Genomic DNA, 26,578 nt, shown 5'->3' on the forward strand with positions numbered 1-26,578 from the left:
TGCGCGCGCGCACTCCTTCGCGGCCCTGGGATTCTTCTGCAACTCTGTAGTGATCACGTTTTTGCCCTTTTCTCAGAATGCTTACTACTGCGCGTTGTCAAAGATCGTGACTTGGAGTAGGAGGAGGATGCAAGAGAAAGCTGCTCCGATTAAGAAACCACGTTATTCCTAATAAACGTGTCAATGCTACTTTAGAGAAATGTTGCTTTAAAGATACTTTATGTATAGGCAGCTGCCCGTCAGCCTTCTAAGTGGTTGGATATTATCATGCTGAGGGATGGGGTAGCTGTGGGGTGGAGAGAGAGACTTGACCAAGGCCCTCAGGATTTCCCAACAAGCTGCATTGCTGAGCCAAGCTCTGGCTTGTCGCTCACCAACATTACTTTATTTCTTCAATTTATAACCTAATCATCTAAGACATTGCAATCATCTAAGCCGTTGTTTCTCAAATCTTGACAGTTTGCAGATGTTTCTCAACCTTGGCAACTTTCAGAACACATCTGGAAGCTGCCAAGGCTGAGAAACATTGATCTAAGTGTCTCTAGGCTATGTAGGATGTATTAAAACAACAAAACAAGTAGGAAACAATAATAAGCCACAGCAGCAGCCAGTATCTATTGATCTATCAGGGAAGGAAACACCAAGCACCAAGGAATAAAATCCCAAACTGCTGTGGCGCAGGGCCTGCTGAAAAAGCCACATTTTAAAATTTGGTTTTTAAACAAAAACAAGGCCAAAGTAGCTCAGATTTTGGAGTAGTTTCTCAACCATGGCAACTTTAAGATATGTGGACTTCAACTCCCAGAATTCCCCAGCCAGCCATGTTGGCTGGGGAATTCTGGGAGTTGAAGTTCACATATCTTAAAGTTGCTAAGATTGAGAAACACTGCTTTGGAGAGTATACTATCTCATAAAGCAGTAGGGGAGGGGCGCACACCCAAAGAGCCCATCTCCAACGTCCCACAAGATGACATGTGGGACCTTGCAGCAAACCTGATGTCCTAGATCTAACAGGGTGATTGGCATGATTGAACAAGGCAGTCCTGCAGATAACCAGGCCATGAGCTTTGAAGGGCCTTAAACCTTAACCACTAATGCAGTTATTGTGTACACACAGTATGGGTTTAAATTTTTCTTCTAATAAGATTTATAGCCCCATCCTAGATGTTAGCTTTCCCCAGCTTGGCACTCTCCAAATATGTTGGAATTCCCAGCCAGAATGGTGAAGACATTTGTTTATTACCTAGCAATTGGAGGCACTGCTGTCCTAAAACATCTGGAGGATGTTCTGCTAAAGAAGGTTGGAATAGGGATTTACTGAGAAGTAAACCCTACTGTTTGCTAGGAGAGTGCAACTAATAATTGGCTTAGGCTTGCGATGTTACGGAAATTCCAGATAACTCTTTCATTGCTCAATTACATAATTTTATGAGGAGCTCAGATATTGTTGCCCTCTACTTCAAAGTGTTAAATATTGCAAAAAAATATTTTTGTTCACTTGACATCCTTCCTTTCCTCCAAGAGCCTAAGATGGCATTCAGCACACCCTCCCCGTTATTATTGCTGGAAGAACAGTCCCAGGGTTGAAAAACAGCGAATGACCCAAAGCTCCCAGTCATTAAAGGGTAGTTTGCCCTGCTACAGGGAATCTTAATAATGCCATCAAAGTTTTGCAAGATATTACAATATTGCAATACTAAAAAAATAGCAATCCATATAAGATAATGTCTCAGTACATGTAAGAATGCATTCCCTTGGGTATTGCACTTAGCACACCAGGAAGGAGATCAAGACCTTCCACTTCGGCTAAATCCTCTAAGCTGGTGTAAGAACCATGTTAGGGGCAGAAAAGTACTTGGAGGCAGAGCTTACATTTTCCAAAATGTAATCCTTAATGCTTCTTCTTGAGTGAATAACATTGAATTGTCCCTTCACATTATGGAGGCAAACAGTGGAAATGAGGTTTGGGAAACTTGGATCCATTATTCTTGGGTGAAAATACCTGCCACGTCTCACTGCTGGCTGGTTAGGATGGGATGAAGGGAGTTGACCCCGAAGGAATCTGGAGAGCTCCAAGCTGCCTCTTTAAACAGCAGAGATTTATGAGGACAGGAGGGGGAGATTAAGTGATTACACAAACAGTGAAAGTGGAAGTGAAAAGGGAAGGGAACAAATAAGCAAGTTTCTATTCCTCTTAATGAAAACGAACCAAGCAAATGAACAAGTTGAAGCTACTGTCCAATTTAACCCCTTGTGAATATCTGCAGGAAAGCTTGTCCCTAAATTATAGACTTCTTTCTCCCTAATCCTGAATTTCCTTCCATTCTCCAAACAATATAAGCCTTCCTCAACATGGTGACCTCAAAATGTGATACATTAAGACTTAGTTTAAACATTGTACTGTAGCATGCTTTACTTAAAGATGGCTTGTTAAAAAAACAACAACAACCCACCATGTACTAGTTTCATAATAAGTGACCAACTATGCCTCACAAAATACCCTGCCTGCTTTCTCTTCACACTCTGGGATGTGGTGTGTGGGTCAGGTCCCACCAGCAGGTATTAGGGAAGAGTCACACTAAAACAAAAAACAATAAAACTGGTCAAGCTTGCAGAGCCAAAAGGGGAACTCTGCCAAGAAATGGTCTTGGCTCCTCCCTTTGCCTGTGCAAAGCAGCTGCTGGCTTCCCAGGCGAGTGAGAAGTGAGTTTGAAAGCGTTCCCACTTTGCTTCTGAGAACACCAGTGGGCAGCAGCAGAGCCACCAAGTTGGAGAACTCTGTGACAGTTGCTTAAAAAGTGAATGATGAAAAGTAACCAGCATATTTATTTCTTTCCCAATTCTATCCCCAATATGTCATGGTTTGGGGGGGGGTTGTTTTTTTTTCTTTTTGGAGGGTTTGTCAAAGCCTCTTTGAAAGACCTTTTCTGTGGCCCAAAGAGCATGTCCACTCCCCTCCCCGGTGCCACTGAGTGATAACATTTCCTGCCAATGGAGCAGCAGAGAAGATCTGCCTGGTTTTCCCTTGTGCGACTGCAAGATTTTCAGCCAACATTCTTCCTGAGACTCATCCTATCAGGGAGTTGCCATCTTCTGCTTAGATCCAGGTTTCTGTCTCCTTTTCTCAACAATGTGAACAGTTCTCTTTCAACTCTATGGAGGTCAGCACTTTGTGTAATTAACCATTTCAAAGGAAGTATTGTAAAAAGTTTTCCTTGTCTTGTTCTCAGAGCTACACCTGGACTTTATCTTTCACCTCCCATTCTAAGGCCCTTGTTGCCGCAGGATTGATTCCTGCTTTCTTTTAGAGAAAGTGGGAAGAAATTGAATGGCCACCACACACATGATGCATGGACCTGCTTTTACAGAAAAGCCGAAGTCAGAAAATGAACCACTTCTGAACACCTTGAACTTCTTTTCACAGAAAAATGGGGTTAGATGGGTGCGAGCCTGCCTCTGAGAGCCTTGACGATCAGATGTGAGAAGAAGAGCCATGTAGCAATTGGTCTAGTCCTAGCTGCGTGAATAATAGACACTTAGGGGATATCTCCCTAAATTTTGCCTAGAGATATCAAACTTACCTGAAAGAAACCAGGTACATTTTCCTGCTAAGTCTATTTGGACAAGTCAACAGATTGGCCTATGGGGGAGCCTTGTTTTTTCCTGAGTAAGGTGACCACATGACTCCCTCAAATTAGGCAGCCTCAGTTCCCTGCAGAAGCTGTTACATTAAATCTTTCCTCTTGATGATCTGAAACAGGAATATTACTAGTATACCAAAAGATTTTGCCTAACTCCTCCAAAGGGAGTTTTGTGTAAGAAAAAAACATCGTTCCCTGAGGCTATCTGAGTTTTCCAGGTAAACAATCAACTTCCACCTTGAGGGCACCTAGAAGTTCAGCTGCAATCATCACTTATCTCAGGGCCTTATCTGGAAAAAACTCTGAAATGTAGATTTGATAATAAGTTGAGAATGGAACACAAAATTAGAAAGTCATATGTGTACTCTTTCTCAAACAGAGGGTACCAAATCCTATGTTTAGCAATGGTCTAATTATCTATATTTTAAGCAGCATTTCAAAACAAACCCAGTCAAGATGGCATTCAACATTAATATAATATAACATTGTATAATCTATGAATAATTATGCAATAACACAACCATTGAAACAGTGATGACTATGACACAAAAACAAGAAGAACCAAATTAAGAACTGCTAAAACAATTAAAAAGTCTGAATTACAAACAAATTCTGCCCAAAGTTCTGGGTAGAGAGAAGGAGAGACCAATGACTCTTCCAAAAGATGTCATTGGGAGCTGCAGGATTGCAAGGCCTCTACTTCTTTCTTCCATTCCAGCAACTGTGATAGAAGCTATTCCTTGGCTGTGGACGTCATTGTCTATACATGCAGTGTGCCTTTTCACTGGTGCAGGAGGTCGAAGGAATGCTTGAGACCATTAAATCCCTCTAGAGTCTTGCATAGCTTCCTCTCTGACCATGATTCGCCCCCCATCTCCCGAATCAGGTTTGACTCCTGGTGGCTGCACAGACAAGTCCATGGAATTTTCTAGACAATTTTCTCAGAAGTGGCTTGTCCTTGGTTATAATCCCAAAAGTATTCCTGATTGTCCTATTTATACTTCATCTGCATCTTGATTAACTCATGATTAATTTATAGACTTCTGGGATGTTCCAGGATTGTTCCAGGTCACTGAGGAGATTACAGAAACCTATCCCGGCAGATCTCTTCTCATGCAAAATCAAGGGATTCTCCCCAGGATCACCGATAGCAGTTTGTGTTGAGGTCTGTCTGATTTCCACTTCAGGAAACAGAGCCCATAAATCAAGTTAGATACAAATCTTCTTGTGGGCCTGCATTCACCACGCTCTCTCAAGTATTTGTTAACAAGATAGATGCTTTGACATTGTTATGCCATTCCTCCTTTACTTTTAAGTACTTATAAATAGACTCAAAAATATTAAAGACTTTGGTGTTCCAATAACAGAAGTGGCATATCACCCGAATAATTTTCAGACTTTTACTTTATCGATGGTACCTGTGTTGACAGAGAGACAGAGCAAGGAGTGAATTTGCCTTCCCCTCACATTTCATTTATATTTGCCGTCTGTTCCAGGAAATCATGGTGAGGGACAGAGGAGTCTCCCCTCATTTCGTCCCTGCAACAACCACCCCAAGAGGCAGGTTAGGCTGAGGTTGACTGGATCCAAGCCACCCAGGGAGTTCCGTAGTGGAGAATTTAGCTTTACTTGGGTTTCCCCAGTTCCTTTGACACCTGCAACAATCGCACCACACGGTCTCATGTGTCAGTATTCCCAGGAATAGAAGTGAAGGTGCCCCCTAAATCAAAGGAGAAATCCATGATTTTATTTAAGTTGGGATTGGTCATCCCTTTGTCTGTTCCCAGCATAGGGACAGGCAAAGAGAAAAAGTTCCTCTAGTTGTTAATTTTGTTCTTCTTAGATGTGAACTAGTTTAAAAATAACCCTGCAATGTAAATTCCAGAACAAACCCATTCATTTTCCCTATAATTTGTGGCCATGATTCTTGTATTCTCAGTGTTCACCTATCCTTTTTTCCCATATGAATTGTGCCTCTTTTACTGCTGGTCTCTTTCCATCTGAGGTTATAAATTTGGGTATGACACTCAAAAACAGCTTCAGTTGGAGTGGCTTATAAGCCTTGTAGAATGAATGAAACTGGATGGGTGGGTGGATGGATGGATGGATGGTAAGTAAGTTTGGAAGATATCCTATTGGGGATAAAATGGCTTAACACAGCCTTGTGCTGTATCTGATATTAAAACCGCAGTTCAGGTTCTGTGTAATTCACAGCAACCCTTCATTGTTTTCTAGCAGTATTTCAATCCTGCAGTTCGTTTATGAGGCTTAAGCGGAAGTAATCACTTACAATCTTTACAGAATATTATTCCCAAAGTGTATTTTACCATTGCAGCAGATAATCTCTGTTGCATTTTGGACAGCTGCTCTGAGAGAAGAAGACTCCAGTTGGAGCAGGAGGCCCTCTCCTTTACACTGATTTTGTTTTATTTTTCAGCCCTCTCAGCCATAGGTCCAGATACAAGGATACACTCCAAGAAGTTCTTAACATGCCAGATCTGGAAGGAAAGTTGGAGGTCATCTAGTTTGCAATGGCAGGATGGAACTACAGAAATGGTAGATGCTGTGAAGGAGAGGCTCCCACTCGCTTAGGCTGTGCATTCCACTGCTGGACAGCCCTTATCAGCCCTTACATTTGGTTTATCATACCCAAACTCTGGCTCTCTGCTCCCTTCCTGATCCCCTTCCTTCCCTCTCAGGTGGAGGACAGCAAAGACATGTCCATCTGTAGAAGGCTGGTCAGGTTCGTTGGGTCCTGTACCTCCCTCCTTGCCCTTAGTGACAGATAACCCGCTGATGACAACCGCAAGAGTCTTTCCTTTGTCTTTCCCCAGAAGGAATAAGGAAGCTCATGGCTTCTTCTTTCCTCCCAGTGAAGCTGCTGAAAAGAGCCATTGCAGCAAAATGGGACAGTTGTTGCCCTCCACTGAGCTGCAAGGGAAAGCCACGTGTCTCCCTCTTTTCTTCCAGTGAAGGCCACCAGATTATAGGTCTCTCTGTGCTTGCAAGGGTGTGTGTGTATCTTTGTATGTCAGGGGAAGACTCTCTGGATATATGTTTGGCCCTCTAGGTTGACCCTAAAGCTCCCCAACTTTGCCTTCTCAAAATCAATCCCATTGTCTTCAGCATGTGTTTCAAATGTTTCAAGATGCTCTCATAGACTTTCATTTTATTTCTTATATTCTCCAGGCAAACGTTTCCAGCTTTTTCCAACATTTTCTCTTAAGAATTGTGTCCAGTTTGACCAACGTTCCAAGCCATCTTGCCCAGCAATAGGTATGGTATTTGTAGTGAAGTTTGGTCAAAGCAGAATAGAACAGTGCTCTTCCTTCTGGGTGTTGATCCAGTTATTGGATTTATCCTTTCCTTTCATTCAGGAACTCAAGGCAGCATTTTCTCATGTTCCCACTCCTCTTTCTCCCTACAGCCACCACCCTGTGAGAGAGATTGTGTTGAGAGAAGGTGGCCCAAAGTCACCCAGTGAGCTGATATGTTGCTGCTGCAGAAGCCCAAGGCTTCTGATTGCTCATAAACGATATATTGCATATAAATAATGTGTCTCCTGTAGGTAAAAGGGGCATTGAGCATAGGCAGAACACGTCTAGTGCAAACATTTTATTATAACATAAATGTATGAACTTATTTGCCACATCCCTTCCTCTTTGTGGAGTTTTGTAATTCGGAAAAGCAAGCTACTGTTTCCATCCCTTCAGTTATCCTGTAGGATTATTAAAGCTGAAAGCTTGTCATTTAGGAGGTTCTGCCATTCCATCATTGTCCTTATTTAGAAATCTGGGGGTTTGGCCTGCAATCCTTGTTTGAACCACCTTTTGGAAGCTTCTGACCATCATTGCTGAAAACTGGCAGCATGGTTGCCTGCCAGGTTGAGTCATGAAACCCCTGAGAACAGCAGAGTAAGATATAAAGGGGGTTTAAAATACTTCTTTATAAATGAAAAGTCCTTCTGCCCAAGAATCCAGAATAAAAAGAACTGCCTAGTTCTTTCTGTCCGTAATGCTCTGCTCACCTTTCATCGTCATTTCTTCCCAACCATATGTAGTAATCTCTTGGTCTTTTTGATTAAACAATAAAATGTGCATGCCTTTGCAATTGAACAAAAAAAAAAAATTCCAAATATAATTTTTCCCCTTTTTGTATTTAAATGAGGTGTTATTTATGCTGCTTCCGGTGTCTATGAAGAAGAATTTCATCCTACAGGGAAAAAAAGATGAATCATGGTGGAATCCTCTGATGACATAAAATATGTTCTGAACTCAGTCTGGATTGCTAAATGGTGAAAGTTATAAAATGTTTTGGGCCGTGATTTTAATGGCTTCTTCTGACACCATTTGGCGATCGATGTGATCTTGGGCGCTTGATCACTTGTCTGGTTGATGAGGCAGTAGGGGCTGGGTCCCTCCGTTACCCCAATATGTCCGTTTTTTGCAGGGTTTGTCAAACAAACGATCATTTTATTTCTCCCCCACTTGATTTTCTGTTCCCTTCCTTTCCTGGAAAATGAGAACTGTGACTCAGACTGGGCCCCCGAGGAGTCAGCTGGTGCCTGGGGGGAGATTGCTGGTGATGAAGAAGCAGGGGAGCTGGGAGAAGCTCTTGACGCTCCAGTGGTTAGGAGACAGCCTTCACAAGACACCACGCTGCACCAGCTTTGCAAGCAAAATCTTAAGCTGTAATGATAAGTCCATTTTATGTGTCAAACACATCCTTTGATTTGTTCTCTCCCAAGCATATGCTCCCTGCTTAGCTAATGCGGGGCTGTTTACAGGAGAGCATCCGATCAGGGACAGGGAAAGTATGGCTGATACCCTCCCCACCAGCTCTCTCCCCTCTCAGCTTCCCTCCTGTCCTCGACTAAAGGATCAACTGGATGTCCCCCTTACTGCAGCATGAAAAAGCCCTGCAAACATTTCTAAATGACATGTCCTGATGTTGCCTTTGTGTCATCCCCAGTCCATAGTAGAGGTAGCTTAAACTAGGCTTCAGCAGCTCCAGTTTAAAAGTAGTGGTTTTCCTCTTCCTCTTACACTGTTTGGCCATTAACGCTTTGTGATACACTTCTTGTATGTTAAATGGGTTCCTTATAAACCCAGCACCTGCTCTTTTGAGAGAATGGAAGATCTGTATTTAAAAAACAGGACTAGCCCTCTCCTGGTGAAGCCATCGTCGATGGAAGTGTGTGTGCTTATGGTACACCTGTCTCTCGCTTGGCCTCTGGGGAGAGGGAGGTGCTGCCTGTAGCTTTCTCCCACTTTGAAGCTTCTTCCAGGGGCCTTATTGCTGAAGGTCTCAGGGAAGGAGGAAGGGCGCAGAGAGAACTGGAAGGAAGCTGTTTCCTGCTTCAGCCAGTGCAAAGCGTGCAACACCATGTTTTACAACAGGTAAAATGACAGGTTACTGACATGAAGCACACTCTGGCTCTACCCTGTCACTCTGGTAACTTGAAAGATGTCAGTCCATTAAGATAGACCACAATAGAGGCCACAAGACTGCTGAAACTCCACTTTATTGATACAGGCTACAGTGGCAGAAACTTGAAAACCTGACATGTTTTCTCTTCCTCCCCATGATAGAGTCAGTCTAAGTTCCTTTCTAATGTTTTCTTCATTTTGCAGGCTTAAAAATGTTTTGGTAACTGTCGTAATCTCTATGGTGCTCCATATCAGGGTTGCTGAACCCTCCACCTCAGGTTCCTACTTACACTGGCCCAACTCAACCTTGCTCTACCCCACTCCCCTGTTTAAAAAGGTAGTTGGTGACTGTTTCTGGCAAGCAGGTGACACTTGGTGGGAGAGGAAGTGGAGCTGGAGGGGTCCACCAATGGCTGCCCTTAAATGGTCTCAAATGAAATCTGCACGTGTACCACTGCTTGCCAGCCAGATCGTTGAGGCAGATTAGGACTCAGCTCTCCGAACAGTCCACATTCTGCCAGCCTATTTTCCCAGGAGCAGAGGAATGCATGCAAACATGGCTGTGAGAAGGGCACTAACTAAACTTCCAAATTTTGGGTAGAGATTGGGAGAAAATTAAGCATACCTTTAATCTTTTTTTTTTCTCAAGCCCAAACCTCTTTGTGATGGTCAGGAGATTTCATTTGGATTTTGCCTGCTCCTTTCAATTCTATTTCTCTCCTTCTCTACCATAACTCTGGCAATGCTGCTAGGTAGGAAAAAGATTGGGAATGTACATGTATGGGATAAAACTGCCCATTGAGAGCAGTATGCCTGGAGATTTTGAGCACAGGGGATGAAGTCTGGAGTTACCTCTGGTCTCCTGGCTTTCTCCATGGTCTCTTACCAAGGCAGGCAGGCAGGCAGGCAGGCAGGCAAGCAGGCAAGCAGAAAAGCTGGCGGGTCAGCTGGCTGGCTAGCTGACCGACATTGGAGGCTAGAGGTTAATTTCCTCATCTGCAATCTACACTAAAGAAGGAGTGTATCAGTGCCATTCATTTGGGTGCTAGGAATCTCCCCCAGGCTTTCTTGAAGGCTGCCTTCACATCTTTGTTGCGTAAGCTGTAAATCAAAGGGTTGACCAGCGGGTTGACTACTGTATAGAACAACGCATTTGCCTTGTCCCAGTTGGGAGTGTGCTGAGAGTTGGGTGTGGAGTATATGATGAGCATGGAGCCATAGAAGAGGGAGACAGAGAGCAGATGAGCCGAGCAAGTGGAGAAAGCTTTGCGTCTCCCGGCAGCCGAATGGATACGAACAATGGCTGCCACAATACCAATGTAGGATTTCACAATGATAGCTGTGGCTGCCAGCAAATTGAAACCAATGAGAGCAGTCAGGATGAGTTCATACACTTGTGTGTCATCACAGGCCATCTTCACAAGTGGTGGAACATCACAAAAGTAGTGGTTGATGACATTGCTTCCACAGAAGCGTAAGCAGAAAGTGTTGGCGGTGTGTGCAATGGAATTGGCAAACCCCACTACATAAGCTCCTAGCACCAGCTGGACACAGAGCTTCTTGGGCATGGCAGTGGTGTAAAGGAGTGGGTTGCAGATGGCCACAAAGCGGTCATAGGCCATGAAAGCCAGTAAGAAGCATTCACTCCATCCCAATCCAGCAGAGAAGAAGAACTGGGCTGCACAACCAGCTAGGGAAATGTGGTTGTTCTTGGACACGCAGTCATATAAGATCCGAGGAGTGTAGACTGAGGAGTACCAGATATCCAGAAAGGACAGGCTGCCCACAAAGTAGTACATGGGTGTGTGCAAACGGGAGTCTAGGTAGATCAGTGCCATGAGGCCCAGGTTCCCAGTCAGTGTTAGGGTGTAGGAGACCAAGAACACCACAAAGAGGATTATGCGTAGCAATGGGTTGGTTGTAAACCCAACCAAGACAAAATCGGTAACCAATGTCTGATTTCCTTCCACTTCCATTGTTTTCATAAGTATAACCTGTTTAGAGGGGAAAAAGAAGTAAAAATTTTGCAGATTGGGGCCCTAAATAATGAATGCATGGTATGATTTTGAAAAATGTTTTGGAAACTCTGTAATATTTGGGGATGCAATGGCCTAGCGGCTTAATGACGCTGGAATTTGCCAGCCAGAAATGGTCGACACTCCAGTGGTTCGAGCTCAGCTCCACGTGACGGAGTGAGCTCCCGTCATTTCGCCCATAGCTCCTGCCCACCTAGCAGTTCGAAAGCATACCATCTGCGAGTAGATAAAAAGGTATTCCCATTTTGGTGGGAGGAAGCACTGGCAGCACTCTGCGAGGGAAGCAGGAACCGGTGCTGGACCTGCCTAGACACGATCGGCAGAGGATCAGCGGAGGAAGAAAGCCTGGATGAGCTGACTTCCCTGTGACCACTGCTGGCCAGTAAAGAAAGTAGCAATTGTTTATATAAATAAATAATGTTGTACGCCGCCCAGAGTCACCTGTGTGAGATGGTCGGCTATATAAATGTGATGTATGAATAAATAAATATTTGATATGCTGTTGCTAATTTTGCCCCAAACCAATTATGCTTTTGGTTTTTGAACATTCTGTAAACTTTTACGTGATGCAGGTTTCACATGATAATAATAATAACATTAGATCCTTCTTGCATTAGGGGCCCTGGACTCCATGTCTTTTGGAAACCCTTTCTGAAGGCAGGTCTCAGCATATAAATCAATCAATCAATCAATCAGACAAACAAATAAACAAATAAATATTATTGAGAGTCAGGGAGCATACAGGTTTTAATAATAATAATAGTAATAATAATAATAATAATAATAATAATAATAATTTCTTTACATGGGCAATCTGAAGCTGTATGGAAAAACACTTTCTGACATGGAATCGCTGCTCAATACTGTCTAAATATACAATCAAGATATTGCAATGGAGTTTGGACTGGACAAATGTGCCACCCGTATCATCAACAAGGGAAAAGTAGTGAAAACTGAAGGAATCAAGATGCCCAATGGAGATAACATCAAGAGTCTGGATGAAGAAGATCACTACAAATACCTGGTCATCCTTCAGGCTGACAACATCAAGCACACTGAAGTCAAGAAGATTGTTAGTAGTGAATACACCAGAAGAGTGAAGAAGATCAAAGTCCAAACTCAGTGGTGGAAATACCATCAAGGTGATTAACACCTGGGCAGTTCCAGTCATTTGACAGCTGGAATACTGGCCTGGACACAAGCTGAGCTAAAAGCCCTGGATAGGAAGACCAGAAAAATAATGACAATGAATCATGCCCTTCATCCACACAGTGACATGGACAGGCTCTACTTACCAAGGAGCATAGGTGGGCATGGAATGTTGAAGTCTATCAGACAGTTGAAGAAAAAAGGGCATTGGAAGAATATCTGAAGAGGATGGACTGAAGCTAGTACACCATGAAGAATAGAAAAGAGACATGGCAAGGCAAAGTATTACATGGCCAGTACACAAGAAAACTAGCAGGCAAAGCAGAACAACAAGACCTGGCAATAGCTAAGAGCAGGAAGTTTGAAGAAAGAGACAGAGGGGCTAATTCTGGCTGCACAAGACCAAGCCTTAAGAACAAATGCATACAAAGCCAGAACTGAGAAGACAGCAACAGACAGCAAATGCCATCTCTACAAAGAAGCTGAAGAAGGAGTGGACCACCTAGTTAGCTGCTGCATGAAGATTGCACAGACTGACTACAAACAATGGAATGACAAAGTAGCTACAATGGTGCACTGGAGTATCTGCAAGAAATACCACTTGCCTGCAAGGAAGAACTGGAGGGACCACAAAATGGACAAAGTCATAGAAAATGAAGAAGCTAAAGTGCTCTGGGACTTAAGAATTCAAACAGATAAGCACCTGCCACACAACTCCCCAGACTGAATAATTCTTGATAAGAAAGAGAAAAAAGTCTAGATAGTGGACATTGCAATGCCTGGAGACAGCAGAATAGAAGAGAAAGAAATGGAGAAAATCACAAAATATAAAGACCTGCAAATAGAAGTTGAACGACTATGGCAAAAGAAAGCAAAGATAGTACCAATAGTTATAGGTGCCTTAAGTACAATCCCAAAAATTCTGGAGCACCACTTGAATACCATCAACATTGACAAAATCACCATCAGTCAATTGCAAAAGGCAGCTTTACTTGGAACATCTTATATCCCACAACGGTACATTTAACACCATCAAAGAAGATCATCTGCCTATCCCAGGTCCTTGGAAATGACTCAATAGGTGGATAAAAATGCCAAATCCAGTCTAAACATCTGGCTGACTGTGCAACCAACCATAATAAGTTCAGCAAGTTTGCAGAAAGAGTTAAATGGCTCAGAGTGTAAACAAGAAAGCAGCTGGAGAGGCACAGGGAGGGGACTGTGTTGAGGACTGTGATAGGACCTCTGCCTCCGTGCCTGGCCCCCAATTCTGCTGAGGAAGGGCTTCTCTTGTGAAGCAATTCTAACCCTGCCCGTGGGAAGAGCGCAAGGGGCTGAAACAGATGAGCGATCCTGAGCAGGTGGAGAAAGAAGAGAATCAGTCAAGGGCAGGGAGATGAGGGCAGCAGCTTGGCCTCAAGGGAATACAAAGTCCATGTTCTGCACCCTAAGCCGGAGGGCTTCCCCCGTTGCTGGGCTTCAGAGGCACATCACTGCATTCCATCTTGTGTGCTATAAAGCCACTTTTAAATCAGTATAGTAAACCATCCCAATATTTTTAAAAGCTTATTTTTGTAGGGTCCACACAGGAAGAAAGAAAGGAAAGGGTGAGGGATTGCAATGACCCAGTAGATAGCATCCCAAATGAAGACATACAAAATCATCCTGGTACATTTTATCAGACTGAGATGGAGAAGAAGGTGTCTTGATCACTTCCACAATGGCAAAAGAAGCAACGAAGCCTAGAGGTTCTCTTGCTGCAACAGTGGGTGGGCTTCATGGCTGAGAGGGAGGCAAAAAACTACTTAGAGTTTGGGGTCCAGGCAAGATAAGGCCACTGTCATGTTTGGGGAATACTGGATTGGGCAGGGTCTTCCGCTGCTAAACTACAAATGAGGAAAGGGGCCTGTATAAATACCTGGCCAGGTCAAAAGGTCCAGTTGTGCACAAATGGGTTTTACAACAATGGATGTATTCTCAGTCTGTAAAAAACAAAAGGGGAAAATGATGTCTACAACTTTGATCTGAACTATAGTTGTATCAGGATCTCACAAGGCAGGTAAATAATGGATTCCATTCTGGAAAATGGAAACTTATTTTCTGGAAAATGGAAACTATTATGACTTAATACTGATTTAGCTGCTGGGAGTAGAGCCAAAAATACTTCTAACCTAGCCCAAATGTTTTCAGTGCTGCAAAAAAACTGAATATCATGAATTATTGCGCATGACTACCAGAGACTGACTGGTCCATATGTTGTGTAAATTCTTAAACAGATAAATAAAAAGTAGTTTCTACTAACAGTTTATATGTGGATTCATATGACTTTGAAATGCACTTTGATCCTGTATGGAGCTATGTAATGAATCTACACCAATCCTTGTACTAACTGGAAGTTCTTACTTAATTTATCTGTGGGGTTAAATTTTTTCCAGTCAGGTCCAGACAATGCACACGATTACCCCCAATTTATTTTTACCAGACACTTCTGAGGTTGGAGGGACTAAGAGAAAGTGATGGAATTAAAAGTATGTCAACGAACTTCATAACTGAACAGCATTTGAACCTGGATCTTTCATTAATGGTAATGATGTACCAATCAGGCTGTCTATGACAAGCCATTTATGGACCAAATGAACTCTCAGACTAGAAGGATGAAGGTCATCATACCCAAAGTCTGCATTCAGAGAAGATTCTCTGTTATTTATCCATAATTAACATATCTGAGGTGCTTGCAACTGCAAAGCTGGCATCAAATTTGTATCTGAACATGTTCCCAGCCCTCATTTTCAGCCTTGGTTTTTGGCTCAAAGCTCTCCTTCCCTTTATTGTGACAGCATTAATATTGGACTCAGTCGTTTCAACCTTACCATCAACAATTTTGTTGACATCCCTGCTGATCTTTCAGGTTTACAAGGAGCAGTGGCTTTTGATAAAGAAGGGTTAGGGCCCATGGAGGGGTTTAGTTTACAATCTTATGCACTTTCATAGGCATACTGTAATCCCCACACTGAATCCAGTGGGAATTAGTTCCAAATAGGTGAGTATAGGACTGCTCTGAAAGAGAATGCCTGGTACCAAAGATGCAAGGATAGTGAATGAACTTTTTCTGCCCTCAAAACAATCAACCAGAGGGCAATTCCCAGAAAGAGAAATACTTCAGAATAGCAGAGAGTGAAGTTCTGGGAGCAATAATTCTAATATACATAGTAGACCCGAAACTGGGAAAGAGAGTTAGTGTGTTTCCCAAAACCAGAGTAATATCAAGTGTTATCTTTAACATCTACACTAGAATAATTATTTTATCTCTCTGGGCAACTGGAATCCCCTGCTTTGTCCTGTGATATCTTCAGGGTTCAACCTTTTCAGCTTACCTGCATTGTGAGTCCAATTCCTTAGTTAGCATCAGTCACCCCATACCCAAATCTCTCCCTTCCGTCTGTTCTCAGAATTACTTGATATGATGCACTTCTTTCTTGAAAAGTTCCTCATCTTTCCAGAACCAACATAATCCTTGAAATCCTTCTCCAGAAAATAAGACCATTCAAACATTTCTTGTATCTTCTCTGAAGCTTTTCTCAGCCATGCAATCCCCTAGTTTTCAGAGCACTGAGAGTATAACTTGGTTTCACTGTCATGCACTGCTCTTTTTCTATGAAATATTATAAAACTATATTAATACCAACTTTGACTACCTTGTTTTCTTGGATTGCCCCCAAAGTGTATAATTGGGGTACAGCTTCCCTCTGCACATTCCATCAGAATAACCAGGCGTGCCCCAGGCAAAAAATCCAAACAGGATCCCACAAGCGTGAGAATAAGAAAGAAGCAGAAGGATTTTCTCCCTTTTAATGAGAGTCCCAAATTGGCTGCTTGAAGTTGGCTGTGCTGCTCTGAGTGCCATTCAAACTGTCCTTGAAAACGTGTCACTTAAGCACAAGCAACCAGAAAGGAGGGTGCCTGGTGTGGTTTTGTAAACTGCTTCTTCCTTTGACATACTTTTTTGTGGCCCAACGTACACATCCATCCCCCCCCCCCCGGTTCCACTGAGTGACCTCATTTCCTGCCACTGGAGCAGCAAAAACGATCTGCCTTCTCTTCCCTTGTGCGACTGCAAGTTATCCAGCCAACATTCTTCCTGAGACACATCTTATCAGGGAGTTGCCATCTTCTGCTTAGATCCAGGTTACTATCCCCTTTCCTCAGTGGTGTGGAAAGTTCTCTTTCCACTTCATGGAGGTCAGCAATTGAGGTAATTAACATTTCAAAGAAGTGCTGTGAAAAGCTTTCCCTGTCTTGTTCTCAGAGTTCCACGTGGACTTGTCTTGTCTCTCTCAAGTTCCTTGTCACTGGCAGGATTGATTCCCACTTTCTTTTAGAGAAAGTGAGGAGAAGAGGAATGGCCACCATGCATGATGCATGAACCTCTTTCTGGGGGGAATCAAAGTCAAGAAAGTGAACCACTTCTGAACACCTTGAACTACTTCTATTCAGAGAAGGGCAGGAATGGACTGCGAGAAGAAGAGCCATGTAACTACTGGTCTTGTCCTAGTTGTGGGAATCATAGAAGCTTAGGGGTATCTCCCTAAATTATGCCCAGAGACATCAAACTTACCTGAATGAAGCCATGTACATTTCCCCGCTAAATCTGTTTGGACAAATCCATAGATCAGCCTGTATGGGAGTCTTGAGTAAGGTGACCACAGTGTTCCTTGAAATTAGGCAATCTCTGTTCCCTGTGGAAATACTTCGACTAAGTCTTTCCTCTTGATGATCTGAAGTGGGAATATTAGTATCATGCCAAAGGCTTTCTCTTAACTCCTCCAAAGAGAGTTTCATCTGAAAAAAGAAGGGAAAAACTACCATTCCCTGAGGCTATCTGAGTTTTCCAGGTAAACAATCATCTCCCACCTTGAGGACACTTAGACATTCAACTGCAATCAATTGTTTCAGGGCCTTTTCTGGAAAAAAAATCCTGAAATGCACATGTAATAATAAGCTGAGAAATGGAACACAACATGGAAAATTTGTTTGTCTACCATTTCTCTAATAGAGGATGCCAAATAATGTTTTTAGCAAGGGTCTAATCATCTATATTTTAACCAGGATTTCAAAACATTCCAGTCAAGATGACTTCCAATATAAATCTAATATAGTATCTCTAAATAATTATACAATAACAACACAGCCATTAAAACAGTGATAAGTATGGTATAACAACAAGAGGAACCAAATTAAAAACTGCTAAAGCAATTTAAAAGTCTGAAGGATTGGAAGCTGGGGGGGTTCAATTCCAGACAGTGTGTTGGGGTCCCTCCAGTAGATGTTAGCTCAGTCTCTCTCCCTAGGGTGAGAGACAGGGAGGGAGTCCGTGGGTGGATGTGGGAACGTGTGGGTGAGTGTGCGAGTGTTGTCCCCCACCGACCAGTGAGAGAAGTCAGTGTGGGGAGCATGGTGTGTAAAATGGGTGAGGGATAAGGCTCCTAAAGCACTGAGAGCTGGAGCTGGAGTGCCAGGGAGTATACCACCACGCCTGATTGACTGATTTGATTGATTGGATGATTGTTAGTGTATGTTTGGATGGAGGATCCCCTAACTAGCGAAGCCAGTGGCCTGGGATTGGGGGGAATTGGAGGCCCTGGGGGGTTTAGGGCTGGTCATATTATTCAGGTGGTGACTGTTGGGTAATAAGATTAAGAAAAGACAAGAAATATAAATATCAACCTTTATATCTATTTCAAAACATACAAAAGAGAAAAATTAGGCATAAAATATATCTTCAACAATACATAAAAGTCACAACAAACAAATAAATAATATAATACAAATATACCAAGATAGCAGGGAATTAAGCAGTGAGCCTAAAAAGAAAATCAGAAAGGGCAAAACAAGTAAGAAGAATACTTCTCTTATACAGATTTCACCACCTGATTCAATTATGTTCGCAGCCAAAAAGCAATCTCTTGTTAACTCTATAGTTAATTCTATTAAAGCTGTAGATCTTGCAAATATCCAACAGTGACGAGGAGGGGGTGTTATGATGGGAGTCAGAGGGCGGGCCGCTCTTGGGGAAGATGCCCCCGGTGTCTACTACTGGTGGCATGTTCTGGCCCTCTGGACTCAGACCCAGGCCCTGAATAGCAGACCTGTGGAGGCCCTGGCTTTCGACTGCTGCTTCTTAACACGAGGTCAGTTAATAACAAGGCCCCCTAATATGTGATTTGATCACTGAGGAGTGGGTTGACCTGGCATGTATCACCAAAACCTGGCTGGGGCCTGAAGGGGAGGTGCGCCTTTTGGAAATGTGTCCAGCTGTGTTTACAGTTTGGCACCAGCCAAGACCCCAGGGCAGGGGAGGAGGGATAGCGGTTGTCATCCAGGAGTCTCTGTTGACCTTCAAGGCGCTGCTCCACAAGTGGACGGTTGTGAGACCCTGTTCCTGAAGTTGGGTTCTTGAGAAGAGTTGGGATTGTTGCTGCTGTACCAGCCTCCCTGCTGTGCAGGAACCTCCCTGCCTGAGCTGCTGGAGGCCATCTTAGGGCTGGCGGTGGAGTTCCCCAGACTCATGATTCTGGGGGACTTCAATTTGCCTCAGAGGTGGCCCAGGAGTTCATGGCTACCATGGCGGCCATGGGCTTGTCCCAGATTATTCACGACCCGACTCGAGACAATGGTCTCACACTGGACTTGGTTTTTTTGTCAGAGCAGTGGCAAGATGATCTGAAGGGGGAGCTACATCTGTCCCCATTGTCATGGTCAGATCATGCCCTGGTGACCTTACATCGACCTGTCCCACCCAGTCTGGCAGAGAAGGCATGTTGTGGATCCCATTGGTGAGAGAATGTCGACTGGCAGGTCCTAGGAGGAGAGCCTTCTCTGCCGTTGCCCTCGCCCTATGGGATACTCTCCCCCCAGAGGTGAGGTGGACCCCTACCCTCCCAATTTTTGGGAGGGAATTGAAGACTTGGCTTTGCCAACTTGCATGGGGCAAGGAAAGATACAATTGACCCTAGGGATGGCTGGCACCTTGATGACACTCCCTGAGTTTATTAACACCTAATTAATATCAGCCTCTTAGAAGTATCATATAGGAAGTTTGTTTTTAGCATAGTTTAATTAATAATTATCTATTTTAATTAATGTTTATTCTGTTTTTACTGTAAACCACCCAGAGTGACTCTGTGGTGAAATGGGTGGTGACAAATCTGAAATATAAATACATAAATAAGAAAATACATAAATTAAAAACAAATTGTGCCCAGGCTCTGAGGGGAGAGAAGGAAGAGACCAATGATTTTTCCAGAAGATGCCTTTGGAATCTGCAGGATTGCAAAACTCTGTTTCTTTCTTCAGTTCAGAAAGGGATATTTTGTAGAAATAAACTATCAAGCAACTGTGATTGGAGTTATTCCTTTGTTATGGACTTCATTGTCTGTACATGCAGTGTGCCTTTTCACTGGTGCACAGGGTCAAAGGAATTCTTGAGACCATTAAATCCCTCTAGAGTCTTCGTCTCTGACCACGATTTCGCCCCCGCCCTCCCCGAATCAGATTTGACTCTGGTGACTGCACAGACAAGTCCATGTAATTTTCCTTTTCCTGCAAAAGTCAGCGGGATTCTCCCCAAGAGCACCTACAGCAATTTGTTTTGAGGCCTGTCTGATTTAGGCTGTGTGCCCCACTGCTTGACACCTTTTTCCAACATTTGTTTTTAAGTCCCATTTGGCAAACTGTCAAAGCCAGGGTACCCAGCAATAGACATGGTATTCGTAATTAAATCTGGTCAAGGCAGAACAGAACAGTGCTCTTCCTTCTGGGTGTTGATCCAGTTATTTGATTTATCCTTTCCTTTCATTCAGGAGCTCAAGGCAGCATTTTCTCATGTTCCCACTCCTCTTTCTCCCTAGAGCCACCACCCTGTGGGAGAGATTGTGCTGAGAGAAGGTGGCTCAAAGTCACCCAGTGAGCTGATATGTTGCTGCTGCAGAAGCCCAAGGCTTCTGATTGCTCATAAATGATGTAGATAACAGAGGCATTGAGCATGGGCAGGACACTTCTAGTGCAAACTTTTCATGATAACATAAATGAATGAACTTATTTGCCACATCCCTTCCTCTTTGTGGAGTTTTGTGATTGGAAAAAGCAAGCTGCTGTTTCCATCCCTTCCGATTATCCTGCAGGATGATTAAAACTGAACTTTGTTGTTTACAAAGATCTGCCATTCCATAATTGTCCTTATTTAGAAATTGGGGGGTTTGGCCTGCAAGCCTTGTTTGAACCCCCTTTCGGCAGCTTCTGACCATCTTTGCTGAAAACTGGCAGCATGGTTGTCCGCCAGGTTGAGTCATGAAACCCCTGGGAATAGTAGGATAAGCCATAAGGAGAGTTTAAAATAGTTCTTTATAAATGAAAAGTCCTTCTGCCCAGGAATCTAGAATAAAAATTTCTGCTTAATTCATTCTGTCCATAATGCTCTGCTCACCTTTCATCATCACCACTTCCCAACCGTAATTTATTGATTTCTTGGTCTTTTAGATTAAACAATAAAATGTGCATGCTTTTGTAATTGAATAAATATATTCTGAAGAGAAAAGGCTTTCCTTTTTCTGCTAAGATGAGGTATATTTATGTTGCAACCTGCATCTGTGGAGAAGAATCTGATCTGACAGGGAAAAGAAACATGAATCTTGATGGAATCTGCAGTACACATAAAATATAATGTGAACTCATTCTGGATTGCTAAATGGTGAAAATTATAAAGTGATCTGAGCCGTGATTTTAATCTCTTCTTTTGGCACCATTCTGGCGATTGATTCGATCCAGAGCATTTGATGGCCAATGCAGTTGATGAGGTAGCAGGGGCTGGGCTGTGTCCCTTCCCCTCTGCCTCCTTCCGGCTGCCCCTCCTCTCTGGCCACTGGCGTCTTCCCTCTGCCATTTTGCCTTGCGCTGCAGGAGAGCGGGGTACCTGGTTTCCAGTGCAGCATCTGCCTATGTCATGGCTGCCAGGTGCTTTGTGACCCACTTGTTGTATATTAAGTGGGTTCCTTATAAACCCAGCACCTGCTTTTTTCAAAGAATGGAGGATCTGCATTTAAAGAAAGAAGACTAGTCCTCTCCTGGTGAAGCCGTCGTCGATGGAAGTGTGTGTGCTTATGGTACACCTGTCTCTTGCTTGGCCTCTGGGGAGAGGGAGGTGCTGCCTGTAACTTTCTCCCCCTTTGAAGCTTCTTCCAGGGGCCTTATTGCTGAAGGTCTCAGGGAAGGAGGAAGGGCGCAGAGAGAACTGGGAGGAAGCTGTTTCCTGCTTCAGCCAGTGCAAAGCGTGCAACACCATGTTTTACAACAGGTAAAATGACAGGTTACTGACATGAAGCACACTCTGGCTCTACCCTGTCACTCTGGTAACTTGAAAGGTGGCTAAGCCTTATATCCCAGGTACCTTCCTTCAGTGATGCAGCCCCACTCCACCGTTCAATAAATAAGGTGATTGCTGATTTTTTTCTCTTGCCAACGGGTGATGCTTGATGGGGGAGGAAGGGAAGCTGAAGGAATACAGCAATTGCTGCCTTTAAATTATCCGCATGAAACCAGTAAGGGCTTTTCACCCCAATTGCTGAGGCAGGATAGGACTCAGATGTTGGGGCAGTGCAATTTTGGCTGGTATCCTTTTTTTTATAATCGCATGAGTGGAGGAACACATATGGGTACCTGGCTGTGAGAAGGGCTCTAAGGTAATTTCCAAATTGTGGATAGAGTTTGGGAGAGAATTAAGCACATCTTTAATCTATAAATGTCCATCCTCCCCAAGGCTCAAACTTTTTCTCTTTTTTTTAAATAGTAATTTTATTAAAAATTACCCTTACAATGATAAAAAAAAACTAATACAAATTTTTAAAAATTAAAGGAAAAAAAAAGAAAAAATAGAAGGTGCAGCAAAAAAGCAAATAGAAAATAATAGAAAAGAAAGAAAAATAAGAATATAGTAAAGAAAAGGAAAAGAAATATATAAAGAAATGACTTCCCCCTTCATCACAACAAATATAAACAATTTTAGTAACTTATCAGCTTCTCTAAAAATACAACAAATGATCTCTTCTTCCCATATCCCATCTCTTATCTATAAACAAATCCTTGAAGCCTCGTCATTCAGTCCTGGTGTCAGCAAAAGTCCATTAAGGATTACCAGAGATAAAAATATATCTATTTTAACCCTGATCAAACAAATCAATTTTATATTCCTTCCTTTTACTTTTAAGAATCTTGATCTTTAGCCCCTTCAAATAATGTCCTAGAACTTGATTTCTTTTCATTTTTTCTTTGTCCCTTCTCACAAAATTCTTCGAAGCTTTAACAAACCTCTTCTGTAAATCCAATATAGGAAAACTATCCAGGTCACTCTCTTGGTTTATCATTTGTTGTTGTTGTTCAGTTGTTTCGTCGTGTCCGACTCTTTGTGACCCCATGAACCATATCACGCGAGGCCTTCCTGTCCTTCACTGCCTCCCTGAGTTTGCTCAGTTTCATGCTCATTGCTTCAGTGATGGTATCTAACCATCTCATCCTCTGCCGTCCTCTTCTCCTTTTGCCTTCAATCTTTCCCAGCATCAAGGTCTTTTCCAAAGAGTCCTCTCTTCGCATTAGGTGACCAAAGTATCTGAGCTTGAGCTTCATTATCGATCCTTCCAATGAGCAGTCAGGGTTGATTTCCTTTAAGATTGACTGGTTTGACCTCCTAGCAGTCCAGGGGACTCTTAAGAGTCTTCTCCAGCACCACAGTTCAAAGGCATCAATTCTTCAGTGTTCAGCCTTCTTTATGGTCCAGCTCTCACAGCCATACATTACTACTGGAAAAACCATAGCTTTGACTATACGGATCTTTGTCGGCAAGGTGACGTCTCTGCTTTTTAATATGCTATCTAGGCTTGCCATAGCTTTCCTCCCAAGAAGGAAGCGTCTTTTAATTTCATGGCTGCAGTCTCCGTCTGCGGTGATCTTGGAGCCCAGATAAATGAAGTCTGTTACTGCTTCCATTTCTACCCCTTCTATTTGCCAGGAATTGATGGGTCCAGATGCCATGATCTTAGTTTTTTTAATGTTGAGTTTCAAGCCAGCTTTCGCACTCTCCTCTTTCACCCTCATCAAGAGGCTCTTTAGTTCTTCTTCACTTTCTGCCATTAGGGTGGTATCGTCTGCATATCTGAGGTTGTTGATGATTCTCCCTGCAATCTTTATTCCGGCTTGTGATTCTTCCAGTCTGGCATTTCTCATGATGTACTCTGCATACAGGTTAAATAAGCAGGGTGACAGTATATAGCCTTGTCGTACACCTTTCCCTATTTTGAACCAATCGGTTGTTCCATGACCGGTTCTAACTGTTGCTTCTTGGCCCGCATACAGATTTCTCAGGAGACAGGTAAGGTGGTCTGGTACTCCCATCTCTTTAAAAATTTGCCACAGTTTGTTGTGATCCACACAATTGAAGGCTTTTGCATAGTCAATGAAGCAGAAGTAGATTTTTTTCTGGAACCCTCATGCTTTCTCCATGATCCAGCGAATGTTGGCAAATTTGATCTCTAGTTCCTCTGTGTCTTTGAAACCCAGCTTGTACTTCCAGTAGTTCTCGGTTCACATACTGCTGAAGCCTAGCTTAATAATTATCATTTGTACAACCCTTTTAATTATTAAGGCATCAGCCGGTTTCTTCTGTATGTCCAGCATAGCATCTTTTTCCATATCATTCTTGTAGCCTATCATTTTTAAATCTACTTTCAAATCAGTCAGTCTTGTCCAGTAAAACATGTTCCTCTTCCATAACATCTTTTAAATAGAGTCTATCTATAGAGGCAAATACTCTTAAAATTAACTTTTAGGTTCAAAAATTTCCTTCAGTATGTCCAATGTTAAAATATTTTGCTCCATTCTGTATTAGTAAGTCAAATTTAAGTGTTCTTTTCCTTTAATTGTAATCTTTAGTTCCTTCTAGTTCCCTCTACTGTCCAATCTTCAAAGTCCCATCCTATGGTGTTTTTTTTTTTTTAATAATTCAAAACAAAAGTATTTTCCCTTGGGAAGGATTCTTATAATTAGTTCCAAAATCTTATCTGAAATCCATCCACTTGTAGTCCATTTGTAACTTTCCAAAATCAAAGTTCCAGTCACCCTTTTGCTGTTTATTATTATTATTTTTAAATCCTTAAACTTGTATTTAAAACTTCTTTCACTAAGGATTGAAGGAAACTCACCAGTGTTTTCATACTTATTGATCCAAAGGTTCCTAATAGCTGAAAAGCAGTTAACAAGCAATTTCTGAAAGTGTTTAGAAAAAGATGTATGCAGACCCAGTGTCCTTTTGAAGGTGTCAACCATGGTTTGAGCAAGATGTTATTCCCTCATCTCACAGAAATCTAAATTCATGGGAGACTGCTGTCTTGCGGTCTTCTTGTGAGGAGCAACTACAATGGTCTCAAGCCCTTTCCTTGTGTGGAAAGGAATTACGAAGAGCCAGTCTACTCAATGGCTCTTCATATTTCCTCTCTTCATTCCGCCCTGGTTGTTGGCTCTGCTTTTAGAGGAGCCATCTTCATTTTGCCATTTCTTCCCCAGAAGTCAAATTTGTTCTCCAGTTTATTATTGTCCAATGATTTCATACTGAACATGTCTGCTCTGTTTCATTCTGTTTCCCTCTCTGTGTACCGTATTTCAGGATGCTGTTAAGTAAGAAGAGGAATGGGAAGATGTGTGTATGGGAAATAAAGGCACACATTGAGAAGTAAGTGTGAAGATTCTGAGGATTGAAGATGGTGGCTAATCCTTGAAGTAATCTCTCTGGTCATCTGTCTCTCTCCACCATCTTTTAGGAAGGTTGGGAGGGAGGGAGGGAGGGAGGGAGGGAGGGAGGGAGGAAGGAAGGAAGGAAGGAAGGAAGGAAGGAAGGAAGGAAGGAAGGAAGGAAGGAAGGAAGGAAGGAAGGAAAGAAAACTGACACTAGAGGCAGCTGGTTAATTTCATCATTTATAATCCAACCTGGAGAAAGACAGTATCAATGCCATTTATTTGTGTGCTAGAAATCTCCCCCAGATCTTCTTGAAGGCTGCCTTCACATCATTGTTCCGTAAGCTGTAAATCAAAGGGTTGACCAAAGGGTTGACTACTGTATAGAACAACGCATTTGCCTTGTCCCAATTGGGAGTGTGCTGAGATTTGGGTCTGGAGTACATGATAAGAATGGAACCATAGAAGAGGGTGACTGAGACCAAGTGAGCCGAGCAAGTGAAGAAGGCTTTGCGTCTCCCTGTGGCTGAGCGAATGTGGATTATGACTGCCACAATACCAGTGTAGGAGCTCATGATGACAGCTGTGGTTATTAACATATTACTACCAATGAGAGCAGTCAGAATGAGTTCATATACTTGTGTGTCATCACAGGCCATTTTCACAAGTGGTACTGCGTCACAAAAGTAGTGGTTGATGACATTGTTCCCACAGAAGTGTAGCCGAAAGGTATTAATGGTGTGCGCAATGGCATTGGCAAAGCCAGCTACATAAGCTCCTGCAACCAGCTGGACACAGAGCTTCTTGGGCATGGCAGTGGTGTAAAGGAGTGGGTTGCAGATGGCCACAAAGCGGTCATAGGCCATGAAGGCCAGTAGGAAGCATTCACTGTAGGCCAGGCCAGCAGAGAAGAAGAACTGGGCTGTACAACCAGCTAGGGACATGTGGTTGTTCTTGGACACACAGTCAGACAGGATCCGAGGAGTGTAGACCGAGGAGTACCAGACATCCAGAAAGGATAGGCTGCCCACAAAGAAGTACATGGGTGTGTGCAAGCGGGATTCTAGGTAGATCAGTGCCATGAGGCCCAGGTTCCCAGTCAGTGTTAGGATGTAGGAGAGCAAGAACAGCACAAAGAAGATTATGCGTAGAAATGGGTCTGTTGTAAACCCAACCAAGACAAATTCAGTAACCAATGTCTGATTGTCTTCAACTTCCATCATTTTCAAAAGCATAACCTATTTACAAAAGAGAGAGAAGTAAGAATTTTGCAGTTTTCAACCCAGGAATAGAGAATTCATGCAAAGCTTTTGAAGGATGTGTTGAACCCCCAATACCTTGGGAAGAATTTTGCCAGTGTTGCCCCAAACTGATTTTGTTTCTGCTTTTTGAATGTTCTGCAGACATTTACAGGATGCAGATTAAAATTAGATACACTCCATGTGTTTTGCCAACCCTTTCTGAATACAGGTCTCAGCATATGTGAGTATTTGACTGATGTTATTGGCTCTCAGATCTTTAGGAGGGTTGGGGGTGAGTAGAATTTGGA

The 26,578-nt window shown here is 42.9% G+C and overlaps 2 protein-coding genes across 2 annotated transcripts; both read right to left on the minus strand.

The window, feature by feature from the left end:
* Positions 1-10,104: 10,104 nt before the first annotated feature.
* On the minus strand, positions 10,105-11,055 carry LOC103067465 (olfactory receptor 9G4-like). Its single transcript, XM_088145145.1, has one exon. The coding sequence runs from the start codon at positions 11,053-11,055 to the stop codon at positions 10,105-10,107; it is 951 nt and encodes a 316-aa protein (XP_088001271.1).
* Positions 11,056-25,307: 14,252 nt separating this feature from the next.
* On the minus strand, positions 25,308-26,252 carry LOC103067695 (olfactory receptor 9G4-like). Its single transcript, XM_007431419.2, has one exon. The coding sequence runs from the start codon at positions 26,250-26,252 to the stop codon at positions 25,308-25,310; it is 945 nt and encodes a 314-aa protein (XP_007431481.2).
* Between the last annotated feature and the right edge of the window lie 326 nt (positions 26,253-26,578).

Source organism: Python bivittatus, unplaced genomic scaffold (genome assembly GCF_059951505.1).
Source record: "Python bivittatus isolate LINGU-HERP-01145 unplaced genomic scaffold, Pbiv_v1 ctg000480_np1212, whole genome shotgun sequence".
NCBI classification, from domain to species: domain Eukaryota; kingdom Metazoa; phylum Chordata; class Lepidosauria; order Squamata; family Pythonidae; genus Python; species Python bivittatus.

Bases quoted from the DNA above. Each gene is read 5' to 3' on its own strand.
- LOC103067465 (XM_088145145.1), bottom strand. From the start codon at position 11,055: ATGAAAACAATGGAAGTGGAAGGAAATCAGACATTGGTTACCGATTTT.
- LOC103067695 (XM_007431419.2), bottom strand. From the start codon at position 26,252: ATGATGGAAGTTGAAGACAATCAGACATTGGTTACTGAATTTGTCTTG.